The sequence below is a fragment of the Rhodnius prolixus genome, unplaced genomic scaffold, assembly GCF_049639745.1.
Source record: "Rhodnius prolixus isolate KJV_2025 unplaced genomic scaffold, Rpr scaffold_14, whole genome shotgun sequence".
Classification (NCBI taxonomy): Eukaryota; Metazoa; Arthropoda; class Insecta; order Hemiptera; family Reduviidae; genus Rhodnius; species Rhodnius prolixus.
In genome coordinates this window covers 6,024,597-6,047,105 of record NW_027411594.1, presented here as the reverse complement: position 1 = coordinate 6,047,105, position 22,509 = coordinate 6,024,597, and the positions used below count along the sequence as shown (strand labels likewise).

The 22,509-nt window shown below is 32.4% G+C and overlaps 3 protein-coding genes and 1 long non-coding RNA gene across 10 annotated transcripts in view; 1 reads left to right on the top strand and 3 right to left on the bottom strand.

The window, feature by feature from the left end:
• Positions 1-4,031, bottom strand: part of LOC141451743 (uncharacterized) — a 53,612-nt gene extending 49,581 nt beyond the window's left edge. For all 3 annotated transcript variants that reach the window (XM_074123363.1, XM_074123368.1, XM_074123366.1), the window contains exons 1-2: positions 3,675-4,031; positions 1,601-1,769 (exon numbers count right to left, since the gene is read on the bottom strand). The gene's annotated coding sequence lies outside the window, so the exon portion shown is untranslated. The remainder of the gene's footprint in view (positions 1-1,600; positions 1,770-3,674) is intronic.
• Positions 4,032-4,429: 398 nt separating this feature from the next.
• Positions 4,430-9,799, top strand: LOC141451763 (uncharacterized). 3 transcript variants are annotated; one of them, XM_074123415.1, is made up of 2 exons: positions 4,430-4,539; positions 9,378-9,799. In XM_074123415.1, exons 1-2 carry the CDS (start codon positions 4,512-4,514, stop codon positions 9,719-9,721), a joined length of 372 nt encoding a protein of 123 aa, XP_073979516.1. In that variant the 5' UTR covers positions 4,430-4,511; the 3' UTR covers positions 9,722-9,799. The 3 variants fall into 3 exon arrangements, with proteins under 3 accessions (XP_073979516.1, XP_073979514.1, XP_073979515.1); XM_074123413.1 differs by lacking the exon at positions 4,430-4,539 and adding an exon at positions 7,278-7,410; XM_074123414.1 differs by lacking the exon at positions 4,430-4,539 and adding an exon at positions 8,448-8,588.
• LOC141451768 (uncharacterized) lies at positions 7,277-11,941 on the bottom strand. 3 transcript variants are annotated; one of them, XR_012457097.1, is made up of 4 exons: positions 11,655-11,907; positions 10,807-10,937; positions 8,283-10,574; positions 7,277-8,192 (listed from the first exon to the last, which is right to left on the bottom strand). It is a non-coding gene; the product is annotated as an uncharacterized lncRNA (long non-coding RNA). The 3 variants fall into 3 exon arrangements; XR_012457096.1 differs by having other exon boundaries at positions 7,277-10,574; positions 11,655-11,941; XR_012457098.1 differs by lacking the exon at positions 8,283-10,574 and having other exon boundaries at positions 11,655-11,930.
• A 4,436-nt stretch (positions 11,942-16,377) lies between these two features.
• Positions 16,378-20,788, bottom strand: LOC141451754 (facilitated trehalose transporter Tret1-like). Its single transcript, XM_074123401.1, has 3 exons — positions 20,486-20,788; positions 18,350-18,527; positions 16,378-17,790 (listed from the first exon to the last, which is right to left on the bottom strand). The coding sequence occupies exons 1-3, from the start codon at positions 20,553-20,555 to the stop codon at positions 16,620-16,622; spliced, it is 1,419 nt and encodes a 472-aa protein (XP_073979502.1). The 5' UTR covers positions 20,556-20,788; the 3' UTR covers positions 16,378-16,619.
• Positions 20,789-22,509: the final 1,721 nt, after the last annotated feature.

The following is a 22,509-nucleotide window of genomic DNA, read 5'->3' as shown; positions in this document are numbered from 1 at the left end:
AGTGGTTAATAAAAATTGATGTACATCACTGTAAGTTGAAAAGTAAAAATCGCAGAAAAATCAAATTTCACATTTTAATCAATTTCACCAGATTTTTAGAAAGTAATCTATGTGTGGGATCATTCCACCCTCCAATAGAATTAATGTTGTGGGTGAGACAACAAGCCGTGCTCTTAAAGTATTACATAAATGCGTCAATTCAACGAAAACAACAATTATTCTACAAAATTTCAAATTCAAATTAAGCAATGGACTACAAGTATATGGACATTATACGCAAAAAGTACAATCGCAGTTAACTCAAATAAATGGGTTGTTACGACCAATGAGCAGGCTGAGAGCGAACCACGCGGTGTGCGGATCGTATCTTCGCAGGATCAACAAAAAGGTCCTCTCTCCTCTTTGCGTAGATTGCAATGAGGAGGAGGATTTCAAACATATAATAATGATATGTCCACGTTATGTAGTAGAAAGGAAACGAATGTTTGACGACATATACAGGGTATTTAGATGCACCATTTCGCTACGAAGACATGATATTCTCCACCAACATCTACGTGCTTAAGTCTATAGCAGAGCTAGCAAAGAAATATGAATGTATTTAAAAGTTATAGCCGATTAGAATGAATGGTAGAAAATGATTAGAGAAGGATTACGGTGATTTTAATTTCAGTTAAGCTGTAAGGATGGCAGGAATATAGAGTACTGATGCATCCATTAGCTGCAGTTTAGTAAATGGTTGTATATAGTGGAGGGATGAATGTGTGAAGCGAATGTATTTATAAGTAAGAATGGAGAGCGAGTGATATTCTAGTGATAAGCACCTAGACGATGTTGGGGCTGTATGCGGAAGACAATGCCCCAAAAAAAACTCTCAAATTCCATATTACGTTTAGGTACCACCATGGGTCTCATCATAGCTAATTAGCGACCGAAAACATTCAACCATAAGTTAATTTTATGAGATTTCTGCCTAACGGAGCCCCGACGATTCTTTTTAAACTTAGAGAACTCACATTACTCTTGGTAGAATCTACATTTTATCGATAGATTTACCCTTGAAAAATAGATTATTTTTACTTGATAATGAATTTTACTTGAGTTAACACAGATTTTTATTACAGTTTACAACGGAAAGAAAATAAACTTTTAATTGCTAAATAATTTAAAATATTATTCCGAATTGTGCGTAGATAAAAGTCAAGTTTATTATTTTTTTTAAATCTTATAAATGGGCTGCAAATATAAGCGAGAGTAAGATGGCGTGCTTTGGTTATTATTTGTTAGATAAAGTATGGTGAAGTTTGCATGTTCTGGCAACATTAGTCAAATTTATTTAAATGGTAATAGTTTTGAAACTGGGTTAATTGAAATGGTATTTTATGAACTCACTATTAATTTATGTTTATTTAAATTTTATTAAATATTTAAAATATGATTTAACTTTTAACTATTTCAATTAAAACTGCAATTTTTGAAACTTTTAAGAATGATTAATAGCCGATTAGGCGGGGCGCCTCTTCGGTAATTATTAAAATGAGGGCCTCTTAACTAAACAATATGGTAGGTTGTTTATATTTCTTAAACAATTATTATTTACCTTTATACTGATGTATCATCACTTTGTACTTCACCCAATCATTGTCAAGGTAATGCAGTAGGTCTCCTTTTTTCTACCAATTAGCCTTTCCAATTTTCCATTGCACCACATTTGTTTGGGGTCTTTCATTTAGCTCTTCACCTACTTCTCTTTTGCCGACTCTAAGGGGCTGAATTTCAGATATTAATATCAATAAAAATTAACTTTTTTACACTTGAAAATATAACAAAGAGCTAGTTTTTATCCCAGCTTTATAGAAATAATAGATACTTTAATAAGTGAGTAACATTGTCAGAGAAAGATTTCACCATCATTCAAAAATCCGTTTTATTTAATCAAAATATGTTTTCCCCTTAATACAGAACAAGCACGCCTTTCGAAGCCATAGTCAACTAGTTAGCCAAACACCTAGATTAAAAAGAAATAGCAATTGTGGCTCCCATTCATCTCGTAAAACGTAATAAAAATAAACTTCATATCTATCTTTATCTGGCAGTTGATTTAAGATGCTGATAGTTGCAAAAAATTACAAAGGATAGCGCCTCACTGCATTCAAAGAGAACTAAACAATGTTACATTCAAATACCATTTTTTCTTTTTGAAACTCTTTCCTTTTAGACATATTCCTACCAGCTCGCCTGGCTAATTGTTATGCAAGCATCTTGGTATAATAATAGACCTTCGTTGTTGCAACAATACTATATTGTAGAGATATTTTTGCCTCAAGTAAACAAGGTGAATGTATACGCACTATAGTATGCATTCAACAAAATACGCAACACATTTTGCTAACAATACAATAACAAAAAGTAATGTCCTATTTTTCCTTCACTATTTGCAAAAAATTCAATAACCACATACAGTTTACAACAATGGTCAAAATATCTTTCCATTTTGTCATAATTCACCATTGTTAACACCAAAAGTGTCTGGCCTCCAATTTTACTCCTTTCTTCCATTTGACAAGGTTTTTTTATTTCTTGTTAAAAAAAATAATAAAAACAAGACGGAAACAGTATAATAAATAATTTTATGTTATTTCATCCACTTCCTTAAACTTCAGCACGTTTCATTTAATTTCATTATTTCTATACTATTTTGCTTGCCAACCACTGTCTTTTCAATATTATCTTCACCAATGAAGTTCTGAATACAAAATAAACCGGCTCCAGATTCTCAAGACTCTTTTACCGCATTATTACCATCGTAAATGACTTTATGTTCAACGAATACTGAATCTTGGTGTTCAGTAATGCTAAGTCCTCTTTTTACTTACAAGCAGGTGAAAAAGCTTTTCCATATAATCGGAACTGCGGATTTACTGCGTAGACGAAATTTTAACCAAATATTAGTTGATAGAAATATAAAAATAAAAACGGCACAATAACGTAGAGCCTTACTTCTCCCATCCCTAAGTACGCTGCGTAAATAAAGTTGCCTAAAATTCATCAGTAGCCCACCCACATGTAAAGTTTACTTATTTTTTGGAGAAAAGAGAACTTTTATTAAATGAAGTACAATAAGATCGCTTGAATGCTTGAAAATTAAGATCTTGACTTTGTGTAAAATAAACATGTAACCACAAAATGCGATTTATTTACAAAAGATTTGATACATCTGCGGTGGATACTGTGTGGACGGCATCTTTTGTTAAGCCCACAATGGGCACATCTATAATTTAATCTAAACAGTGGCCAGTCCCAAAACAGTAGGGGTCCAGCGAACCACCCACGTTTAGATGAATGTTGTGTTCAGAAGTTTGTCACACTCTATTCTTGTGAATTATTGTCGCTTTACCACTGAATGATCGTTTACCACTTTATCACTATTTGTGAAAATTAAACTAACCCCACTCATGTATTTTCTTATAAGTTCAAATTTTAAAAAGTATTTTTTTTTACGGTTTTTAAAGTGTACATTCGCTGAAATTACATTTAAAAAAGATCCGTCGTATTTTTAGTCAACCCTATAATGGACCCTTAAAAAAAATTAATCCTCCTTAATAGTATATATGCGGCAAGAATACGCTATATACTAAAAAGATGCTTTTGAAGGAAGCGAAAACAATACTCACATCTTGAAGAGCCCGAAGAAGAATTCTCTCAGGAAAATGTTGCAAATAGTTGAACATCTCAGGGTATGCAATGAGTGCTTTTAAAGAAAATAGTTCGAAACGTTTTCGAGAGAGTGTCAAAAAAAAAAAATGGGAGAAAATCCTGCAGTTAAATGCTACTTTTTAACGTTACTTTTTTGGTGGTATTTATCCAGTTGGAGCTACCACTCAATATTTTAATTAGGAAGGTGAAGCACAATTATTAGGAGTTACCAGAGTACCCAAAATAAAATTGTTTATTTATTTAAAAACACAAAGAATACATTAACTTTTTAAAAACACATGCAATTAAAGTTCTGAACGTTCGGAGCTCAAACAGGAAACTCTAATAGTAACTAAAAGAAGGTTGATGGCTGGTTATAAACCTGTAGCTTTGCCGCCACACTATCGCTAACTTATTGTCAAGAGTTTTTAGTTTTCAATTAGTCTATTCACCATAATTAAAAATACTTTTACAACCCCAGATATCCTCATATATTTGCAGTAAAAACTAAAAACACTATCGCATGCTTCTTGTACTCAAATAGTAAGAAATGTAAAAAATTAGCATCATTTATAACCGAGTAAGGAGGTTTTATAACTTTACTTCATTTAAACAAATTAATTTCAACAACTTTGACTGTAATTAGCCAATCAGCTGGTATGAACCAAAAGTTTTTTTAAAGGAATATTATTTTGTATGAACTGAAAGTAATATCAAATACATTCGATTTTAGGTGGATTTCAGGAATGAATACGCTACGTGGACGGAGCACCTTTTACGGATGGATTAGAATTCAATTCTGAAGAAACTAAACTATGCAGAGAGCTAACCAGAAAAAGAAAAGTAAGAATACCAGGGGGAATGCAATTTAATACCTACAATTTCCAAAAAGGTTTTTCCAATTTTCTTATTTTTATTTTTTTTCTAAAAATGTCTGTCGAGATTTCTGCATGTTGTAATTTAAACTCTTCTCACTTTTGCTTCATTTTTTTTTTTTTCCTTAAAAGGGTTTTTTAAGGCATTCTGAGAGAGTATATATAACCTCTTGAACTGCAGCAGAGCAGTTAGAGTTACAGTGTAGTTTCTTGAAGGATATAATTATTTGTTCTTTACTTCGTGCACATCCTCCATTTTTGTAATATACTACCTTACTTTGTACGTTACCAAGTCAGCAAGTATCATTGGGCCGTTTAGATGGATGTTTTTTTTTGGTCCACAGTCTTGTTAAGAGTCCATACATTCAACTAAATTGTAGCTCCTCTAGTATTATCAGGCTATAAAGTACCTACAACTTAACTTTTTAAAAGTATTATTGGTACTGTAAATAGTATGGTTACCTATTTCCTACTGTAAGGAATCCCTATTATAGGAAGGAGTGGAGTAGTAATGATAATTGGGCCAGTAAGTCCTAGACCACACTTCCAGGGTGGTCTACACCCTTAACTAGACCCCCCACTTTGCCACCAACTTGGAGGGTAAGTTCCATATCTAAGTGTATCCTTGGTCATTCCTTTTCTACTTCGCCATATAAAGCAATTAATGTGTCATTGAAAGGTCGGTTTGGTTCAGATCTTCTACATTAAAATGACCATTTATAAAGGTTGAGTTGAAGAAAAAAAAAATCGATCTTTATATACTCAAAGTACTTTCTGTTACACTACAAGTTTTCAAAATAAAATTTTCCTTAAATTAAGAATTTTTAATTTATTTTATACCTAGTGGAGGAAGGTTCAATAATTTCGATCAGTCACCTAATATTGTCAATACTATTTACTCAATAATATTAACCCTCATTTAGGATTCGACTGTCAGCTAAATAATGTTTATTCTACTTGCTATTCTGAAATAAATGTGAAAACAATATAGCTTCAATAAAAAAGTAAATAAAACTTGCTATAAAGGGTAGTCTACAATCACCACGGCATTAAGTAAATAATTCATTAATAATAACATATTTATTTTACCTAGTTTTACATATTTACACGTTAATAATAAATGCCAAATTATCTTCATTTAATTATTAATTTATACGGGTAAAATAAGATTGAATGACTATAAACTAAAAGCTGTTGACTTATTAATAACATGACTAAAATTTAAGTTAATATAATGAAGAAAATATGTTCATAATTATAAAAAAAATTATATAAAAGAATAGTAGTTAAAAGTAATGTAAATAAATATACATATCTAAACCAGAAAACTGGTTGAATACATAATAATTATTGTATTTTTATATCATATAATATACAACAGTAAAAATTTAATTAGTTATTTTTAAAATTTTGGAGGCAAAATTTAGAGAATGCCGTATTCTAGATTTTCGTTAATTCCATTAGTCTGGGAATAAGGCAATATTTTAGATAGTTTAGTAAATAGTTTTTAAAAGAGTATTTTTTCTGTCTAGTAAATAAACTTTACCACTTTGAAACTTTAAACATAAATTATGTGCACTTAAAAAGATTAAATTTTGCACTTTATAATATTAGGAAAAAAGGACGTTAAAAAAAAAAATCTAATACATTGTCAAACAAAAATTAATTTGCAATATTCTATTAACTTATTTTGTGTCTTTTTAGAACAGTCACGTTATTTGTATTATTAACTGGTTTTCAGCATACAGTTCTGTCTATACAAAGAATAAACCTATTTGCAGCTTCCTTTATGGTATCGCTAGTAGATCGTAGGCAGACCTGCCTTGTTGTGGAACGCGTATTAATGTGTATTTAGAGGTATCAGTTGTAAATCTCAAGAATTTGTTCTGGACTTTCTAGAGTTGGATACGAGTAATCCTATGATGTAGCAGGATTAGTTAATACTTTGTTCTCACTACTATCAAATATGTTAGGTGTTTTTTTTTGGCTGGTATTTTACTGGAAACTTCAATATAAAAATGGAAAGAGCAAAACAGTTTGTATCTTACAATGTCTGTGATGTCAGTCCCAAATACTTTTCTTGAGGCATCCAATTTTCTGTTTAGTTACCATTTTGTGTGAAAAAGAATTGTCTTTGTCTTGGATTCGTTGATTTTGATTTTCCAATGGAAGATATTTTTGCAAAATTCTGTTAAGGTTTTCTGTTTAGAGTAAAACTTGCTGTTGGTAGAATCATCTGAGTATTAAGGATAAAGAAATTCCCTCTTTTTATGGTATATCATTTTTAAAAATGAAAAATAAATAGATAAATTAAAAAGTTAAACATTTTTATTATATTTATTTAGAAAAACGCTTTAAAAAATATGCATATCAAAACCTGCAAAACTATCCAGTTTATTTATGTTTTATTATTTTTAATGTTTCTATTTTTTTTTTTAAATTTGGGGTGAACACTCTTAATACTTTTCCAACCTAGAAAGAGAAAGCATCTAAAAAATAAAAGAAATTTGGAAACATCTGATTTAATCACAAATGACATTTATTTTCTTAAAATTAATTAATTTTTAATTAAGTATAAACTTAAGGAAAGTAGAGGTAAACGTTTCCCATCAGGGTTTTATTTTTTTGGTAGTAATTTTCTTTCAGTAATTGGCTCATTTTATTTTTGGGTGATTTTTCCATTGTAAATTGGAAATTTTAATGCAGATAGAAACATAAAAGTACAATGGAATGAAGTAAAATTGTTGATTGAAGAAAGATTGTACAATTTTATTTTACAATAACTCAATGAATTTGTTGCAGTATACAATATTAACGTTACTCTTGTGTTACATAGCAGGTGAGTTATTTCTTGTTACTGAAGACAACATCTGGTGTGAAACACCCACTCGACTTTCTCTTAGTTGTGACAATTTTGGTTTTTCTTAACATTTTTATAAAAAACTTCTTCAAGAATGATATCTTCCTCGCATTATATAGCACACGAAAACCGCAAATTATAATTATGTAGGACTGGAGGAATGTATATGTTACAGTGATATATCCATACGTTATACTGAAATTAAAACTTTAGAGATAAGCCCAGTTTGGTTGGTCTTTATTTTGTCTAACAGCTTTCCATGTAAGTCTCCGGTCTCTGTGTTCATGTGATGTAGACACATTTCTTCTTCTACAGCTGCTGCTCGTAGAGTTTTGATAATTTCGTAAGGAGCGACAGGTACGCAAATGGCTTGGTAATTGATTCCCCTGTCCTTAGAGAGGTTCTTGAGCCTTGTAAAACTTGAAAGTTCTCTTTTTTTTTTTTATTGATGATCATTTCGCGTTTCTTTAAACGTTATATTATTTTTTATACTGCATTTACACCTAAATCTCCATATTCTCTTTCTAGAGTTTCATCTACCGTAACCCGGTCATCTTTCACTTCTTCTTTATCTGTATACTAGAAAAATCTGGTTTTGAATTAATTTCTTTGGGTTTTTCAATTTTTTTCGACTTTGGAGTTTTTGGTCTTCCAAGTCCAGTTTGATTACGTTTCCATTATTTTCTCCTTTTAATTTTTTACTATTATCATTTTTCGTTTGACTCTTTTTATCTTGAGCTTTGCTTCATATTGGTTCTCATCTGTGAAGTACCAAAAGTGTACCATTATTACCTTCATTAATGTCCAGTCTAACAATTTGAAGTCTCATGCTTCTGTTACAATTTGCTTACCTGGTTCCAGATAAGAGTTGATAAACTTTTGATTCTTGGGAATAAACAAATAGATTTTTGGATTATTTTAATTATTATTAATACACCATATAATAAAATATTCTTTAATTATGGTTAAAATATATAATTATGTTTATTATATTTTTCTATTTAGTCATTTACCATTTAATAAAAATTCTTAATCGTAAAGAAATCCAGCTGTAAGGAAAAATTAAAAAAATATTAAAGAAAATATATGCAATTGTGTGCTTGGAAAAAATCCAAGGGACGTACCCATGATGAATGAAATTGCAACTGTTGCATTTTGTAAGTTATTTTACATTTAACATAAAAATTGACTGTGTTTTTTATTTAATTTAATTTATTTATTATCATTTTTAGTACTTAATTTCTACTGATTATTTTATGTTTACTCTAATGACTGACGAAAACGCACTTGTGAGAGTTACCCAGATATCCTCTTAGAGAGAAATATACGCACTGGAAATACAGAAAAAGAATTACACAGACGCTACCTATTCAGGAGACTGCATATTTTTGGCGTAATCCAGACCAAATTCAAAATTACACCTAACCTTATGAATCAAGCGATCCTCTCGCAAGCCCAATCTAAAACTAATAATCATGCAATCCATTTAAAACAACATCGAGCTTAAGACTTCATCACTACCGCAGTCTGGATTACGCTTGTGGCCCACTTTTAATCATAAACGTTGATGATAGGGTCACCCAGTTGATAATTTTAGGTAAAAATTTGTCAAAAATAATTGTCACAATTACAGCTAGAGAAAGTCTTGTAAATTTTACACCAGATTTCTATGTGTAATGTGAAAGTTTCAAGCTCAACTTTACTCAACTTCTGGGTGGTGCATTTTTTGGCTCACAGTCTAGATGGTAGTTAAAAGTTTAATGCAACAAGCATTGAAATTATTTTCGCCAAAAAATTGGCCAAATTAAACTAATTTACAAGTAAAGCCGCCAAGACAGTGAAAATATTTTGATTCAAACTTTCGAGACGGAAGTAAAGTTGATGCCTATTACAAATTTTTCCAATTTCTTATAAGTAATAATCCATAATTTTATTTTTTTGAACAGTACCCACAACTATTTGCACAATATCTGATGAGTTAGCATTCGAAGGTCCAAGCACTTATGATGCGGAACCTTCACTGATCGATTTGAACAATCCGTTTGGTTTTTTCTTTGAGAAACTCAAAATTATGGCTCAGCCAAAGGAAATGTGGCCAATAGGTCTTTGTAATTGTGAAGCTGAAAATAATCTGTTGGCTGAGAGGCTGTTGAAACGGTTGGGATCTGGAGAGAACGGTGAGAGCAGTCGCTTGGAACATGTTGAATTGAAAATTGACGAAAATTTTGGTAAAACCAAGAAAGGAATGATTAAACAAGGAACAAACAAGACTTTGAAGGATGAACTTTGACCAGCAATAAGACTCTAAATTGAGTAATTTTGAGTAAAATTGAATGAATAATGAAATAAAGATAATAGTAAGATCGTGCTTTTTTTAAATTTCATTTATGAGAGTAGGGCACTACTCTTGCTGGCTGAGTAAGGAAGGTTACTTATTATTAGTGCAAGATGGAAACTTAAGTGAAGTCCAAAATCTCTACACCAAACTGAGTAATCTAGCTCTGATGATGGATGCAAGTCCGTAACCGGTCAGGGAATCACAGATATTATCCAGCCCTTCTTGCCTAACCACATTTTCAAAATCGAAACATTGTACTTTTTTGCAAAGTTCTATTATTTATTGACAGAGCTTTAAGGTTAGATTATCTCTAATTAGTAAAATGTAAAAATGCTCAAGTTTTGAGAAAATATTTTGAATTGCAAGACGAGAAATGATTGAAAGAAAAAAGAGGCATTATAGTTTTGATTTTTATTCAATTGCTTTCTTTTTTTTATCACTATTTTTTTTAAAAAGCCCTACTCTATATTTGACTAGAACTTTTTATTTTTATTTTTTGAGGCAGTTAGCGGCGGGCAGGCCTTGAGGGCCGATCCTCACCTTGTAAAGCTGTTTAAAAAAGGTGAGAAAATGGGCGTTGTCGTAATACTGTTGGTCCGGGCAGCCGGTCTGTCATTATCTGTCTAACAAGGTTGCTTACACTGTCAGATACATCTAGTTTGTAACATAATTGATAGTTTTCTGATGCGGCCGGGCTCTACAAAAAGGCACTGTATGTAGGTAATATAACCATAACATAAGTCCAGAGGCTTCTCTCGGCGAAACTATCTTCTGCGCATGGCCGAAAATCAAATCTTTTTTAAAACTGTAAAACAAAATCTAGCGTTGACAACTCACACAACTTTTTTGAAGATTATTTTCAGTTGTTACCAATATAGTATATATCTTATATATTTACTTTATACACCCCAAATGTTTGTTAACATATTTGTTCTTTAATAACATTCATAACCGTTGTAAAGCCCACCGCATATTCTTAATGAATGCAAGACATGCGATTTCATTTTGCACCATTCACAACTTGAAATTATACTCACCACATCTTTCGACTAAAGTTTATTCTATATTTTTGATGTCATCTTCTTTCTGGAATAACCAGGAACTCCTTCCACGCTCCAGGATGTTTATTGTGTTTCTTTTCACCCATTTTCATGAGACATCTTTCAATCTATAAATTTCCAAAAGAGAATATTTTCAAAAGTACATACCGGATGCTACTTTTTTTTTAATCTTCATTCTATGAAGTGCAGATTTACGACAAAATCTTTGAGGTCTTTTTTTTTACGTTGCATTTTATTTTTTATTTATTTTATAGTTTACCTTGCTCTTTGACAGAAAGTAGTGAATTCGTACAAGTTTATTATTTTGAAACGTCACAGGAGAGAGCTGTTTTGAAGTCCCTGAGTCTGAAATTGTGGTTTATAATTATGCGTGTTTGTCGGTCTATGTAAGCCCGCTTAAACAAACAAAAAACAGAAGTAAGTTCAAATTTGATCGTTCTAATCGGTGCCGCCAGTCCAATCTTAAACATGTCACTTTAATAAATCGATTTTGGAGTTTTACGAGTTTTCTCAAAGTCGATGTACGCATTGCAAAGTAGTTTTGCGAGTTTCTTTCTAGATAAAATTGATTTAGAGCATTTTCTGGGCGAGGAGAGTGGTTGGGATTTCATCTAGAACCCCATTTTAGTGACTCAAAGATTGAGAAACGCTACTCTACAATATTTACGTTGATACTGGCGTTGCCTCAGGACGGATGCTGAAGAGAATTCATTGGATGAAAGAAGTATGATGATATGCGAGAATGGTCATTGAAATAGATTCTTATACTGAACATATACACTGGAGTATAAATTATTTAATTAAATTTTGGCGTTTTTACTTACTGTTTATTGATTATGTGATGCTTATGCGTTAGAATGTGTTGTTAAGATTCTGTATCGTCACCAAATGATGGGTGAGAAATTTCTATTGTTAACATATAGATCAAGAGTCATAAAAAAAAAACTATGTGAACTGTACACCAATCTTTGTATTTAAAGAAAACAATGGATAAAATTTTCTTCTAGAATTTAGCAGCAGTGGAGGTTACGTAAGAAAACGTAACCAAGAGCGGTTATTATTCTTTCATTAGAGGACAGCTAGTGCGGATAGACAACGCCAGGTGGTTCTCTGGTAGCCGACCTATTCGAGAACTAATTCTGCGCCCTCCCATTAAGTGCTTAATTTCTAACAGAAATTAAGGATAAAGCCCCTTTCCATGTTGTTTACTTTCTCTGAACTTTACAAATTTGTCCAGTACTATATGTCTGGTTAGCTTCATTGGCTTCTTTTGAAGACCCCCAATACAAAGACTACTCAAAAAATATATATTTTTTTAAATTGAACATTGCTTTTATTAGTAATTTTGTGACAACCTATATTTCAGCATACAAATGCAGCTTTGTCGTCTTTGGCAGCCTCATGCAGTAGCGTAGACTGTCCAGTGTAGGTACGACTACTGCTTGGTAATGTTGAGGGTCTGAAGGCTAACCATTTCTTAGTGTTTTCCGGAAAGCACATCACTGCTTTCTAGCTGCATTAGTGTGAAATTTTTTCTTATTGGGAAGTTTCAAATTAATTTATGTTTCGGTTATAGTCAGGTATAGATATAGTGGAAAATGAAAATTATTTCTTTTTGAATTATTATATTATTTGCGTAAGAAAGAATCGTGGCTTGAATTGAAAATGAAAATTTGACTGAGACTTTAATAATATTTGCGTTTTTACGTGACTTTTTGTTTTTGAGTGACGGAGGATACATTCACTCAGATAGAATTGAATCACTTTTTCGAAATCAGGAGATCTTGAAATTATTTCTGGTAAAAAGTCAAAATTGAAAATCTGCACGCTTACAATAACCAAGGAAATCTTGAGAGTTGTTATGGCAGAGTGTCGAGTGAAGGTTCATAACAGATTTTTCCGCTTTTTAGGGGGGTGGGGGCAACAAAACATTTATTTCTGGAAAGAACGAAATTTCAAAAAATATATTGATACGGTCGCAATTCTTCCTTTTCAATTGAGAAAGTAGAAATTGGTTAGAAGAGGTTTTACATCATTAATCCCAGTTTTCATTTTTTACTATTTATAATATTTTGAGCTTAATAAGTACTGTACGACTATTTAGTGCTGGAGGCGACAGAATTCCGGCAACACTGAAGTCTTGTTCTCGGTGCTATATGATACACTGACGAACAGATATATACACTCATAGGCTAGCCAGCATACCAATTTAGTTGTTTAATTAAGGCACTAGTGACTTAAAGCAATGCCCGCCGGCAAACACCTTAGACCAGACTCACTGCGCTCCAACCTGCACATTATTATTTCATTGTCTGTCATTTCCTCCGTCTGTAGTTTTCCGACCGTTCGTTTTATATAGGATGGTAAATATAATCATCTTAAGATTGATTTGTATTTTTGTTATCATTATATTGTTGCTTCCATAGAGTTTTTTAAGTTTATCGATTAAGTGGGGTGATTGAAAAAAAAAGATTTTTTCCTGCTCTTTTACTGTTTTCTTGTCCGCTGTGTACAATCAATCGAATTTTTGTTGCTTCAACTCTCATGGTTCTAGTAGATAGTCTATTCAACGAGGTCCACAGTTCTGCTCACATGATCTTAAATCTCAGCATGCAAAAGATGCAAACAAGGAGCCCTTTAGCTTCTGTTCCTGATATAAACTGTTATCAATACTATCCTTTGAATAAATAAGTCTTCTCTTCTAATGTTACTAACATTTACAGTTCTAGTTGGAAAAACCTCGCCTGTTCACCAGGTACCTACCTACCGGTCGTTTTTGCGCAGTTACCTCTGGTTAGCAAGTACCTGATGTCATATAGCAATCTAGAGAAGACGTTTGCTATTCTTCTGTCTCAGTATCCAAAGATACTAGACCCAAACTAAATGTTTGAAGATGATATTTGCAACGATAACCGCAGTAAGAGATAGTCATATTAGTATTAGCACCAGAATCTTTAAAAATATCGAACAACAAAGCGCCAATTGGTACATATTACAGGAAGTAAAAAAGTATAGAACAAGGGTGGGGATGATGTTCGCTGTTATTTTCTGCTTATCCTATTAAGTGGAGGAATATGGTCGGCCCGGTCTCACCTGTACAACATGTTAAGAGGGTCGTGTGTTGAGGCACATGCCCGCCACTGCTGGCATGTTCGTCGCCACGATCGAGAGAGCACTCCATCTACATCCTGCCACGCGACAGCTGTATCCGCTCTCGTGTGCCCACAGCATCTGTTCCTCTGCCGCTGAACTGGGGAACTGTTGTTTCTTATTTAGCACGGCCACCACCTGACGGTCCCAGATCTCACTTTGTATTCTATAGATGGCCAAACACAATGAGCTATTTTTTTGTATTTTCCACCCTTTCTGTTTCTTTCCAAATAATAACCTTTATTTGTCTCTTGTTCTCTGGTTTTCTTCTAGAAAAGTAACTAAGAGGAAAATTATAGTTTTTCTATTGTTGGAAATTAACTAGAAATGTCTTATATTGTTCTTTGTTATGATTTCGAATTGTTGCTTTGAAATTCGCTTTCACTTTCTTTTAGTCAATTTGCTACCATTGTGTGCTTTACTTTGTATTTATTTCTTGAGATGGAGAACCAATTGTTATAGAAATCTAGTGAACACCCTCGAAAGACTTTCCTACAAGACAAGAGTTATATTCCAAGTTCAGAATGGCATTTAATGACAGATGGTGACTAAAGAGATTCACTTTAATCCAGAGACTTTAGAGGTAAGTGAGAGACCTTTCCAGTAGCACATCCTTAGGACCTATGCTTTTCATGAAGAGAACTTAAAAGCGATCTTAGTTTATTAAAAAATTTGAGTGAAAAGGGCACTTTAGTAGTAAGTAGGCCATATTGTTCGCACCCACATCTGCCATAAAATGACTCCCATTTTATTATTTCGATGCCATAAATGGTAATTTTTCATTTTAGTACGTTTGCTGCTGCGCAACTTGTTCAATAAAATGCCAAAAAATAACTCTGTTTTTCTTCTGTTTTTTTTGAGGGGCAAATTTTGCGATCTTGTTCCTTTATTTCATGTGTTGCTGATTGCCATATTAATTGCGTTCTACTTTTCTTCTATTTTCCTATTACTTTTAATGAGAATTTATTGTGATCGAGCAGATAATTGACATTAAGTTTTCAGAAATATACGTTTTGAGGTTTTTAAATATAAAAAAGAAGTTCAAAAAAATAAAATAAATAAATTAGTTTGTGTTGAAACGGGCTACCTGGAGCACCACCATTCTGAGCAGATTTTTCTAAGGACCTGTCTGTATATTACTCAGCCTCACCACCTGTCTAATATTAATAAAAATTAAAACTGGGACTTAATTTTCAAATTTGACTCGTTACATGTGCAGTTCAGAAAAATTAGCTTTATCCAAATGTTCTAAGTTGAAAAATAATTGATGAGTGGTAACCTTGAGAATAGTGGCAAGAGACAGTCATGTGAGTAGTCACACCAATTTTTTTTTACGTTAAATTTGTCTCTTCTCGTTTATGATAATATCCAGGAATAATTATTACAATAGATACTAAACAGCCTTCAAGTAGCATATTAAGTGGCGGCCAGGAATGCAGATGTCGTTGAATACAATAGTATCAGTTTTATTCAATAGGTCGCGTGCCGGTAGCATTTCATTCTCTGTTGGATCGCTAATAGATCAGTGTAAAGATTTGTTCGGAGATTCGAAGAGGAAGGGTAATAATTTTTGACACTAATATCATTGTTACCTGCATAATAGAACACAATGTGTGCATAAAGGAATGTATCATGTGTCGTGATGGAAACGTGATGTTTAATAACGTGTAGAAGGTTTTCCATCTGGAAGGTTATTTATGTTCGGAATTACCGGTTAATTTATATGGAACAAAGAGAAACATTATTTAGGGCAGGTTGTTTTTGGGTTACAAACTGTTATTTCTCGTTAAGACGTTTCTCAAAAATACCATTTCAATTAATTTACAATCTTATCACATATCTTTTAAGAACAGTTAAAGTATTACTAAAAATTCTGAATTTAAAACGAATTTTTAAACCATTCAGATATAGTGGAACTTACTGTAACAGTCCAGTAACAGGAATGGCAGGTTACTAGCAAATTTCACATACATATTCACTTGTTCGAACGTATGAATGGAGATCTTAATTTGTGTTTAACGGAGACCGCTAATAAATTTTTCTTGAGGGCATTTGCTTATCAAAGAATTTTTGGAAACATTTAAAGTGGTGGAAAATGAAATCTTTATAGAACTGGAAGTCACCTTGTAAAGAGGTATCTCTGAGTGAAATAGGCTTGTATAGAGATTTTGGTTGCAGTTGAATGAAACCATTAGAAATAAACACAACAATAAGTAGGCTCTCTGTATTTGAAGGTAATTTAGTTTATACATTTGTATTAATTATAAGGTTTATTCATTACATAAAGTTTCATTGTAAACAGTTATAATGAATCTAGAGAATTCTAGCGTAGTGTTTTTCTATTTGAGAAAAAATAAATAATTATTATGGGTTGCTTCTCACTTTTTAAAGTCTAAGCTCATCGTCAACTCCAACTTCGTACTCTTCATTTCCACGGCCCAACATGTAGCCTTTCTACATAACCTTTGGTAAGACCTCAATAAATTTGCTGTTTACTCCGCTCTTGTTTCCGCATGTTGCCCCTTGATCTCGGGCAATTACAGTTAAATTTTGTTACTCACAAAGAAAAGAAATGAGATTTTTTGTTTTATCTTTTCTTATTTGAGTGTAAAAGTACAATTTTTTTCATAACTTGCGATTTAATCATTTACACAGAATGGCAGCTCTGCGATCTTTTTTTTCCCACTTTTAATAATAGCATTCACTTCTGCCAAAGTTTTCCCCGCGGATTCTGGTAAAATTACGTAGATTACAACTGCGGTAATTAAAGCAAAGAATGAGAAGATAGCGTAATTAATATAAATTCCAACAGCAACAGTAAGAACTTGATACAATTTGAGTACAATAAAGGTAACCACAGCTGAAACAATACCGGAAATTGCTCCACCCTTACCGCGAGTATTTGATGGGAAGAATTCTGCTTGCACTACCATCACTAATTGGGCAAGGCCCATATTAGCAGCCGTACAAAATATGGCTACAGCCAGATACATAATCCATTCAGTGCCCGCTAAATTTAGGCTGACCTCTTTGTAAAGATAAAAGTAGACAGCTATCGTTAAATTGGCCACAGCTGCACCCAACGATGTCCAGATAAGCAGTGTTCTTCGGCCGAGCATGTCCGAAACCAATGAAGATATTAAAGCACTAACTGTAAGAATAACGCCCATCGCAATGGCCAATTGATCTGAAGCTAACAGTTGATTGGATGAACTGAGTGTTTGGAACATTTGACGGCCGAATGAGATATAAGTTGGTAGACCAATTGCACATTTCGCTATACATATTGATTGGACAATCAACAAAGCTTTTCGGTCGCTTTTTGTCGCTATCAAATCCTTCCAACCTCCTCTAGAGGCCATCTCATCCTGGACAGCTTGTTCGATCTTGCTCAAGTCACCATTATCATTTTTCAACCAATTATAACTCTTAACAGCCTCTGCCGTTTTCCCCACCATAAAATAATAATAAGGAGTCTCCGGCATAAATAGTAATAACAGAAAGAAACCAACCGGCAATACCATCAGAATCCTGAGATAGGTTACATAGTTCAGGTAGCTGCCGATTACATGGCAGAACAGTGTACCTGATGATAGCAGAACACAAAAATGGCCGCCTAAAAATCCACGAATTTTTGGATCGGATATCTCGGCCACGTACATTGGTGCGACGGTGAACGCTACGGCTGCAAAAATGCCTTGGATAAATCGAATCACATAGAGCACTACGATGTCTCTGGTCAGTGTTGCCAGTATCCACGATAGAAAGCATAATGGGGCTGCACTCAGCAAAACTCGTTTTCTTCCGTACCTGCAAATTATTAGTAGCATTACTATTGGAATAAGTTAAATAATTCTTCAATAATTACATTGTTGAACATTCAAAAGACTCAGCATTAATATTCAATCTATCGAGTGTAGAAGCTTCCCAAGTTAGTGAGAAAATGCCTTCGTGACAAACAATACCAAAAAGTAAAAGAGAAAGTGAAAATTTTCTTCGATCCCTAAATTGAGTGAAATTTTAAAATTTTGGAGAGTATTTCTCCTTTCGTATAATCTGCACGGCTCCCGCCACTCCATAGAGACAAACTTAGCATGTTTTATTAACATTAATAAAAAAAAATAATATTTAAATGATAAGGTTCACGATTTTATCTGTGTTCAAGAGTAGATACAAAGTAGACAATCTTCGCTTCCAAAAAAGATAAAACAAGTTTTTGACAAGAAAACGACTTTAAAATTATTGTAGGGTACATGCCCAAAATTTCCAGTCAACTCGATATGAATACTTGACTCGATTGCAAGACTTCCAACTACCGCAGTAAGAGGAACAATTGCTACATATGTTTATAAATATAAACTTTGTTTACCTATCGGCTAATATTCCAGCTGGTATTACAAAGGCTAATATACCCAACTCTATAGTCGCAGTAATCCAGGAGAAGTCCTTGTCCGTCATCTTAATTTCACTCTGATCAGAAGTCAACCATAACGCTATAGGTGCCAACCAGGTGGCGCATGTTCCGGTCACAAAGCCGGCTAGATTACCTTATACAATAAATACGAATATTAATGTAGTATAAATAGAAGGATTATTAAGGTATCTGATTGATTAGTCTTTAAATTAGATTTAACATTAAGACTGAAGGATGCAGTTGGGAGCAGAAGATTCTGCAAATATAAATTAATGAAGAAAACTAGAATACAGCACTCCTTTAGGATGTGTTTAGTGCGGGCCAAGACCGCCTCGTAAGGTGGGTAGAAAATAAACCAGAGAGGTGGGGCCACTGAAATTAAATATAAAAAAATTAACTTGCAAAATAAATAGAAAATGTATTTATAGTTAATTTCGTTCAGAAGAGGGAATTGATCGCCAACAAGGGTTTGTACCACCTACTACATGTACAAGCTTAGTCTGTTTACGCAATGGACATTATTTTTATTGAATTTATTGAACCGAGCAATACAAGCACTTCAGTGGCAAGTTCAGGCTTTATTGCTTTCTTAAAACTCCATTAAAATGAAGTTTCCAGAGAAAACGTGACAGTTATAAGTAATAAGCTGCGTGAATTTAGTGAATTTATCAAGTTTGAAGTAAATCTTTTCATCATTTTCGAAAAAATTGCAAAAATTTAAAAAATCTATTCGTAAAGAGTCAATTCCGAACAGTTTTCTCCGTGAGATAAGTTATTTATTTATTTTATTTTTCTGTGGCGCCAAAATATGGATATATATTTTTAACAAATATTTTCTATGTATAAGACTAAAGAGATGAATAATTTTCGGATTCAAACAATTTTTTTTATTGAGGTCAAAAAAATAAAAACCGGAATGATGAACTATATACAATATATCTAATTTCGATTAAGACCACTTAATAGACGGGTGACAGGTTGTTAACCAAAAAAATGTCTACCGTTAAAAAATGAATGTGATAACAGCAGAGCCTGAATACAGTCTCAGATTATTTGTTTTATTAACTACATAGCGAAACGTTTCGAACCAACAAAAGTTAAATTAAAATGTCTGAAAATTTAATTAACTAAGAATGAATGTTTAAGCACTATTTAGTTACATAAGCTTATCTACAAATTACATAAATCATTTATGTACTTGTATTATTTACCATTTTTTATTATATTAAATTAAAATAATTTTTAGAACCTAAGCACGGTTTTTATTCATTCTAAACATAATGAATCAGCAAGCGCCTGTGGTCCAAACAAGTTCATTATAACATTTAAAAAAATACTATTCACCACTGGGAACTTTATCTTTCGTTTCATACAGAATATTTTACTATCACAATAAGTCATATCTTAATATTTTCAAGAGTTAGACCAGTGATTCCCAAAGTGTGCGCCGCGGTGCCGTCATAAGGGCGCCGCGAAATATTCAATTAAACAATTCGGCAATTTTCTTGGAATTTCCAATTCACGAATTTTTGCGCCAACAATCGTGTATGCTGACAAAATTCCAAGAATTTAGCACCTTTCGAGTCTTTCATTGTTTTCTTTCCAATCCGCATCTTTTGAAAAAAAATCTTTTGAAAATCTTATGTATTAAGGGCGCCGCGGAAAAAAATTCGATTATTTAGGGAACCGCAAACCGAAAAAGATTGGGAACGTCTGAGTTAGAGTAAAAGCAAAGTAGACATTCATGTAAAGATTATCTAATACAACTGTCAGATTGGTAATGAACCTTTGATTGGTTCGAAATGTTTCACTAATGTAGTTTTTAATAAAAATAAATCAACCGAGATTATGCTTTTTTTACTCATATCATCTAAAACAACAATCTACAAATAACAGCATTGAATAAGAAATTAAAATTAACCCAGATTCTAACAAAAAAAAGAAAAGAAGCTAAATTCGAATTATTTTTCTCATATGAAAAACTTGTGAATTGAAGTGAAAGGAAATTCTGTCAAAATCACACCAGATTATTATCGAGTTTATTTCCTGTTAACGACCCAAATTTTTATTTAAAAAAATTGTAATACTTACAAGAGAATGAGGCTATAATTTGACGATAAGTTTTATGTAAAATTGCCGAATTACTAAAAATGAATGACATTTTCTTTTGTTTTGTTTTAGAAAATATTCATAAATTTATGAGAGTTGTTGGTCGACAGTTAACTGTAGTATGCACCTGATAAGTATAATGAAGTGAATGCAACTGAGTGTTGATTATTTCATTCTTTACCGGAGGGAAATAGGCTAATGATTATCTAGTGTTTGTTTGATTTAGTTGTAATGAGGAAAATCTTATCTTAAAGTAATACATTGTAAGAAATGGCGCCCAACCTTGAACCAAATAATTCACCGCAAACATGTCTGTATGGAATTAATTTATCAAGAAATCACTCTTTTTACCTGGTCAAAAATTAAGATAAAGAAAATTGAACTGTAATAATTCTACAAACGTTGGAAATGAACTTAAAAAAAAAAACTTGTCTCTGTCATCAATGTTAAAAGTAAGGAAACTCTTACTGTGAACGTGACCAAAATTGTACCCGGAAATGCAGATCTTGAGGGTTCCGGAATAAAATAATCTGAAGTGGACACTCCACCTAACTCTCAACATTTTCAAGGTTTTTTTAACTTCAGTTTTAGTTCGAATGTGCTTCCGCTCGACAACATCTAATTAATTCTTGGACGTTAAGCTCCGGCTGAAAAAGTAGGCAATTACTTTACTTACTTACGATTTCTTTTATTACCACCAGACTAAGAGAATAATATAGTGTAGTGTGAACTGTCTTTCTCTTATTATTTTTCATCTTTTCTCTCAACTCTGTGTTTAAACTAAATTTTAATTGGCTAAAGTTCGTTCTAATAGAATGTTGACAAGCAATTTTCTTCAATATTTTTAAATTTTTCACTAAAAAAGATAATATATTGTATAATTTTATTAAATAGCACTTTAGAGGAAAAAAAACATTGCCCAATGTTTTTGGTCCAATCACAGAACTGCCCTAAAGTGAATTTTCCGGGACGGCGGAAAAAAAAAAAACTTCGAACAAGATTTACATAATACAAGTAGGGAACATAAAATGTTTTTTTTTTTTTTTCTCGGAAAACAGAACAAATGTTATCATGAAAAACGCGGAAAACTGAAAGAACTTTTCAAGATATTCCCACTTCTACAGAGGTAAATTTTCTTTCATTATTTTCACATTAATTTTTTTATAAAATCTTTGGATAATTTCAAGCTAAGATGCCTGTGGTCTATTCTAAACTTAACATGTCTGCTATCTACCGGTTTCTTCTGGAACTAAATTTCTCAACATCTCTGAAAGTGCTTTAATTAATTAGTTACTTAGCGTCTTTAAAAACTATTAGTGTGTTATTAATTTAGTAATAATATTAATAATTAATCTAAAAATAAAGTTAAATTTCTTACAATTTATTTTTTTGCTTTTACATGGCTTTTTTTAAATCATTTTAATCGTTTCTTTCGTTTTCTTACACTGTAAGTAAGAGAAGTTATTGTTATCATTCATGTTATCGGTTTGAGTACAGGAAATAACTGTAAGGTTACATTTCAGTGAAATTAAAGGTTATACAAACTGTATAGTGACAAGAATTAAATTTAGGAGTTTGAAGAAATTTTGTTATTTAGAACCATAAGAATAGTAGTAAGAGTTAATAGTTTGAGTGATCTAACCAGATGCCGATAAGAAACGACTTCTGCCATTAATTTAGGTATTTGATTTGTTTTTGTTTCGTGAACGTTGATTTAAGAGTTACGCCAGTTAGAGAATGAAAATCATTCTTGATGGATGATTGTATTTAGTTGCAGTAGTTTTAGGGGAAATGGGAAATGTCTTATGTCTTTTCCAAAACATAGTTCTATATATATTCCTTTAATTTTTCTCATTTATCTTTCCACAATTCAGATCTGTCTTGTACGATAGAAATTCTTCTCAGTAACATTCAGAGAAACATCCCCACTCATGAAATATCGTATACATAAATGTTTATACATTTTTGTTTTCCAGTAAGCTTTTCCTGTTTTTCTTTATAAAATT

What these genes read in the sequence shown, in the direction of transcription:
- LOC141451763 (XM_074123413.1), top strand. Translation starts at nt 7,359, where the DNA reads ATGAATTTGTTGCAGTATACAATATTAACGTTACTCTTGTGTTACATA. An exon ending in ACTCTTGTGTTACATAGCAG is followed by an intron (nt 7,411 to 9,377) that starts GTGAGTTATTTC and finishes TTTTTTGAACAG; the next exon opens with TACCCACAACTATTTGCACA.
- LOC141451754 (XM_074123401.1), bottom strand. Translation starts at nt 20,555, where the DNA reads ATGTCATTCATTTTTAGTAATTCGGCAATTTTACATAAAACTTATCGT. An exon ending in AATTATAGCCTCATTCTCTT is followed by an intron (nt 18,528 to 20,485) that starts GTAAGTATTACA and finishes TTATTGTATAAG; the next exon opens with GTAATCTAGCCGGCTTTGTG. An exon ending in GCTGGAATATTAGCCGATAG is followed by an intron (nt 17,791 to 18,349) that starts GTAAACAAAGTT and finishes AATAATTTGCAG; the next exon opens with GTACGGAAGAAAACGAGTTT.